Below are 5,966 nucleotides of genomic sequence, written 5' to 3'. Positions count from 1 at the left end.
TCTCATGGAGTATACTTATTTATAAGTAAGTCCCACAAAATTTGGAAAATATAACAACCTCCCTTGAAACCTAGGTGTAATGTGAAACTGGGGTATAAAAACAATAATGTCCCTATTAAGAATATATTACATCAATAATTTATTATTATAACTTCATATATTTAATAGTTAATCTGATCATGCATTACAAGTAAGGACACTATTATCTTTACACTCTAATTTCAAATTATACTAGGGTCCCAAGGGATTTGACCATGATTTCTAAATTTTGCAAGACTTAATTATAAATAAGTATGCTCCATGAAACCTATACATAATTTTTCCTAAATTAAAATATATTCAACATGCCGGCTTCTACTTTGTAACCTAAGTTTGGCAATCGAAATACTCAACCAAACATGCATTTAGTCTTACAAGAATTAATCGTAGAGCAAGAAACAGTGATTTACATGTGTTAATTTTGAACATCTTGGGCAAGTGCTGGAGATATATCAGAGGCAAACCAAAGAAACACAGTTTAATTAGGACTTATTGCAAATCACAATAAATTCCTTGAATGTTAATGAGCACAGGATTTTGAATTGAGAAGTGAGTAGAATTTAGGGAACGAACCTGTTTGGGAAAGCTTCCAATTGTCATCAAAGGAAATTTCATACAAACAGTAACCACGCAGCTTCTTTGTCTTGGCATAAGACACCTTAGTTTGATAGCCTCGACATCGTCAAAAGCTATCCAAATGAAGTCGTGTGGGTAGTAATTTATTACATAAGTATCATTATAACCTACTGATGTTGAGCCCCCGAAGAACCCAAAAATTTCAGTTTTGATGTCTTTATACGGCATCATCCCCAATGGAATTGAGTTTATATTAGCTGGACCTGTTGATGGTGAACCAATTGCATTGTTGTGAGGATCTTTAAGATTCCAGGCAAACCCATGACAAGCCAATCCCATGACTAACATTGTAGATGGTACCCCAATATCAATCCATTGAGTGATAGCATAGTCTGTGTTAAGCCTACTTGAATGGTTATATAAAGATGAGTGTGCACTTGTGACATTTGAGCTGTCAAGAGTAGTGTAATCATAAGCAACAACATGTATCCAATTCAAGTTTTTACGGATTGATTCAATAGGATGGGATGAGTTCCCTGAATGTGGAGAGTAATGAACTGCCGCAGTTAAGATTAGTTCATCTGAAGTACTGTTAGAATCTGAAGCCTCAGCTCTTGCAGCATCTCTCCACTCTTGAAATATACTTGCCATGCCTTCCATGTCTGAGTCTGTTTCTGGAAACCTCCAAAAAGCGTCATCTGGCTCAACACAGTAGTAACGGACTCAGGAAAATAAATCAGAGAGGTCTCAGACTTGATCTTTCGTGTGAGTCATGGACTGTTTGGTACTTGGAAAGGATGATTGGATGGAAAAGAAATAAATAATAATAATAAAGTAACCAAAATATTTTAGCACAAGCTTTCCTTTTTACCTCCATTAAATGTTAGGTAAAGGAAAGTACTTCCTCTGTTTTTTATCATAAAAGAAACTGTTACACATGTATCGTTTTTTTACAGGTAGAAGTACAAATTACATCAAGAAATCACATTTTCCTGAATTACCCATCATAAAGTCAATGTTTATTTTTACGGGATAGATTTGTTTAATTAATTAAAGGAATAATTTAGTTCAATTTTTTAAATTTCTGACATAATTATTATACTTAGCTACATAAGTTAGTTATTTTTCTCTTATATTTGAAAATTGAAGGAGTATGTATGTCATCATTAAAGTATGTATATTTAATAAGAATAAAATAAAAAATTGATAATAAAAACCAGAGGAAGCCCTTAATTAGTGAATGGGTTTGCGTGCATGTGTGTTATAGTCAAGGCACTGAAACTTGAACCAGTTATTAAATCAATCAAAGCATATTTGTTCAAGGATTAATGGTCAAGATTGTATAGTCGAGCTGTAATTAAACCGATCATAAAGAAAACTTTCATTAAATTGGTGAAAACATTGATTTAACAGTTTGTCATTTTCACGAGGTATAGATTTATCCAGATTTCATACTATGGTTATAATACACGGGGTGTAATGAAGAAGCTAAGAAAGAAATAAATTTAAAGAAATAGTTGTTATATGTACATACGTAACTCCTACGTCTGATCATATTTTAGGAAATATCCAATAAAGGTCAGGGCCGTCAAACCCATAACGCCTGGCTAATTGCATGGAAGAGTGAACAAAAGATGTCCTGAAAGAAGAATTCGTGACCCACCAATGAAGGTCTTCACCAAATCCCTTAATAGAGACAAATGTTTTGATGGATGGGTTTTGATCTTTGATTATGCTGCTGAAGTTAAAGCACTGTGAATAAATCTCATCGATATATACCTCATTGGACGAAGGGTTCCAGAAACCAAAACCGCATATGAGATGAGTGAAAAGTGTGGTGTTGATTTCACACACTGAAGTGTCATTGCTCTCGTAACCAACACGTATCCATGATGATGATAATGATTGTGCTTTTGCATATTCGAATATAAGAGGCAGACAAACAAGGCAAAGGATCAGAAGAGCGACTCTTGACATCACATACAAAGATCAAAGCTTTTCTAGACTTTCCTGGTAAATAATAAAGCCGGCGTATGATGTTCTTTTATTCTGCAGGCTAGATATGAGGCTCTATTTTATCTCCCACTTTTTGGTCTTTTCATACGTCTGCACAATATTTAATAGAGTCCGGCGCATTAAAAAAGGGATGACAACAACTAAGTTCATAAAAAAAAAAAAGTTAATACTAAATCAAAATCTTATTATAACTTAAGGTTGTGTTTGGATAGGTGGATTTGGTTGGAGAATTTGGACTTAAAATTTTATATTTAAAATCTCACATGTAAAATTTGTAGATTATCAATTTGTTGTTTGGATGATATAAAACATTTCAAATTATACTATTAAAATCTATACTATTAAAACATTTCAAATCTTAAGTAACATTTTAAATTTTAAATTCTATATTTAAATTTAAAGATAATTTAGATAATGTTGATAGTTTGATCCTAGCCAAAGTTGGCAATTCGATCCTGATCAGGGGTGGTGGCCTAGTATCGATCAATGCTAGCAGTCCAAACTCAGACAACATCAAAGGCCCCATCCCAATTGGCAACAACAGTCTAGTCTCGATTCATGCATGCATTTTGGTCCTAGATGACAAACAGGGTGGGTCTTAGTCATCATTGATGGTTACTCCCATTAGTGGAGGTCTTGTCATGTTCAGCATCGATAGCTTGGTCCTATTCAACAGTGGTAGCCAGATTATGGGCAATGGTGGTAGCAGTGTTTGGCATTAGACAACAAAGGTAGACAAATTACAAACTAGTATTGGATGGTAGCTTTTGCAATGAAGGATCAACACCAGTTGGAGGTGCCAGGGTGGCATAGCATGGCAAGTGGACTAACATTGGATGATGGTAGGGTAACAACATTGGATGATGGTGGTGGTAGCTGACTGACACTGGGTGATGGTGGAGGGTGATTGAAAGTGAATTGAAATGTGAAATTTGCAGTGTATAAAAGGAATTTGAAATTACAAGAGAATTATATTTAAGTATAATCGATATTTAAATTATGTGCGCGTCTTTTCATAATGTTACAATAATTATACTATATATAAATGTTATCATTACAACTGTTTTAATTTTTTTCTCAATTTATGTTTCTTATTGTTCCACATATATAAAGTTTTAAGAATTGTATTATATAAGAAATAAAGACTAGAATGAATAAAGAATCATATAAAGACGAACAAGACATAAACAATCAATGAAATGAGAAGGAGAAGGAGAAGAAATGCATATTTGCATAGAGAATAGAGGGACAAAGAAGATCAACATAAAATAAAGTAAAATGTATCCAAGAATAACAAAGTAAAAATCAAGACATACTAAAGATAAAGAAACCGATGTATAGAAATAGGAAATCGTTTCATCAAGTTAATAAAGTCATAAAACCATATTAATATATATATATATATATATATTTGGCTTTGGCCTTCGTTATACACAATCGGTAAATCTGAAAGAAGGGCTGCTTCATATGTAAGTGTTGGAAACGAAATCTTCAATAACTTACTTAAGAAAAAGTAATCCCTACCACTCAAGAATTTAATAAATTAATCTTTTTTGCTTTTGGTTTTGGCCAAAAAAAAAAAGCTAGGCTGTTGAGCAAAGCATAATTAAGCCACACTATATATTTAACAACTTAACATGTATCAAATTATTTTTAATAACTTTGTGTACGAATTCGGTGTTATCTACGAAGGTTTTGTCTTCACATATGCAAACATAACCCAGCCGCGACCTTGGTTTTGACTTGTTACATCGACAATGTATTACGGTCAACTCTTTTAACAACAATGCTTGAGCGAGAGAGAGAGAAACAAGACACATGAGAGTTTATCATAATTTGGGCAATGGAAAATCTTCAAAAGATTTGGGAAAAATTACGTATAGGTCTCATCAAAGTAATTTATTTAAAATTAAGTCTCGTGAAATTTAGAAATTATAACCAAGGCCTTTGAGACTTGAGTGTAATTTGTTATTCATGCGAAAATACTTTTCTACCTCTAGCACTCAAACTAAGCCCTAATGCATTGTTCAAAGCACAGGAAGTAGAGGAGCTAGCACAGAAACCAAATGAAAGAGAAAACTCTGATTTTTATTTCCAGTTTGAACTCACTCTTACAGCAAAGCTAGTCCTATTTATAGTGCTAGGATTTTGAATGAAACAGGCAAGTAGATAAAACGTTACAAACATAAGTGCTAAATGTTTTTCTAGCTTAATGAAGTGTAAGCGAAACTACATTTCTGCTTTATTTCTATAACTCTCATGCGTCCGTTTTAGTCCATTCCAAGAGCATAGGCAACATGCCTAGGAGATGAATCAAATGAACGCAAGAAATAGACCGTGAACTCATAAAAGCTTCCTCTGTTGGTGACAAAGCATGATTGTGTGTGAACCTGCAAGAAATGATGGCTAGACTCAAGAGTAATGAAGTATTTTGACATGCCTCCTTTCATTTGGTGTTATTGATAAAGTTAACCAATAATCAAAATTAGGGTTACAAAATCCACTGCAAAGGTATTCATGAATTGGAGGTTCTTTTGCTAATTCTGTGGCCTACTTTTTATTCTTTATCATTTGATAGGAGAGTATTGGGTTTTAGATTCATCAAGTGTTTTCTATTTTAAGTACTATTTTGATCCCCATTCCTTCTTTTAGTTAAAAGAGCTGCATTTTCATTTGGAAATTTAATTTGGGAATCTAAATTGCCTCAGAGTGAAATCTTTAGTGTGCAAAGATATACTTGCAATGTTGATACAAGTGAAATGCTGCAAATTTGAAGGCCAATAGGGATGCTTTCCCCAAACATTTGTTTTTATGCATCCAGAAATAATATAAACCTATTCATGCATTGTTATATGGCTAGCTATTTATATAGTTACAAGTCAAGTTTGTTCCCATTAGGAACAAAAGAGACTTAGCAATTGATAAATCATGATTGTTCAAGTTAAGCAAGTAAAATTATGTAGTGTTTATATGAGAGTATATATATATATATGTATGTATGTATGTATGTATAACTTGGGTTAAAGGATGAAAATACTCAGCAATTTTCTCCTTTAGAAGCACCTAGTACCCTTAAATGAACAAAGTTACATGAATACCCATAAAATTATTTTAATGAGTGCAAAAATCCACATTCTGTTAAATTTACTAACATCCATTTTCAATGTTAAAAAAAAAAAGGAAAGAAAGCAAACATAGGGTGCAATGAAACTCAGAAACTTTTTCCAAAGCTTCTAATATCCTAAAGTCAACAATGGTGCATGGATATCCATTAATTTTGTAAAATATGTTAACCTTTCTTAATCCGTTAAGTTCTTTTCTTAAAATTTTATGGT

General features: G+C 32.9%; 1 protein-coding gene across 1 annotated transcript; it reads right to left on the bottom strand.

The window, feature by feature from the left end:
* Positions 1–528: 528 nt before the first annotated feature.
* On the bottom strand, positions 529–2,592 carry LOC129308875 (class V chitinase-like). The gene is made up of 2 exons (XM_054950250.1): positions 2,217–2,592; positions 529–1,313 (listed from the first exon to the last, which is right to left on the bottom strand). Exons 1-2 carry the CDS (start codon positions 2,590–2,592, stop codon positions 529–531), a joined length of 1,161 nt encoding a protein of 386 aa, XP_054806225.1.
* Between the last annotated feature and the right edge of the window lie 3,374 nt (positions 2,593–5,966).

Source organism: Prosopis cineraria, unplaced genomic scaffold (assembly GCF_029017545.1).
Source record: "Prosopis cineraria cultivar Desert tree isolate PC_DT_omini unplaced genomic scaffold, ASM2901754v1 PC4, whole genome shotgun sequence".
NCBI lineage: Eukaryota > Viridiplantae > Streptophyta > Magnoliopsida > Fabales > Fabaceae > Prosopis > Prosopis cineraria.
The sequence above is the reverse complement of the archived record's forward strand: the minus strand, read 5'-3'. Positions and strand labels throughout refer to the sequence as shown.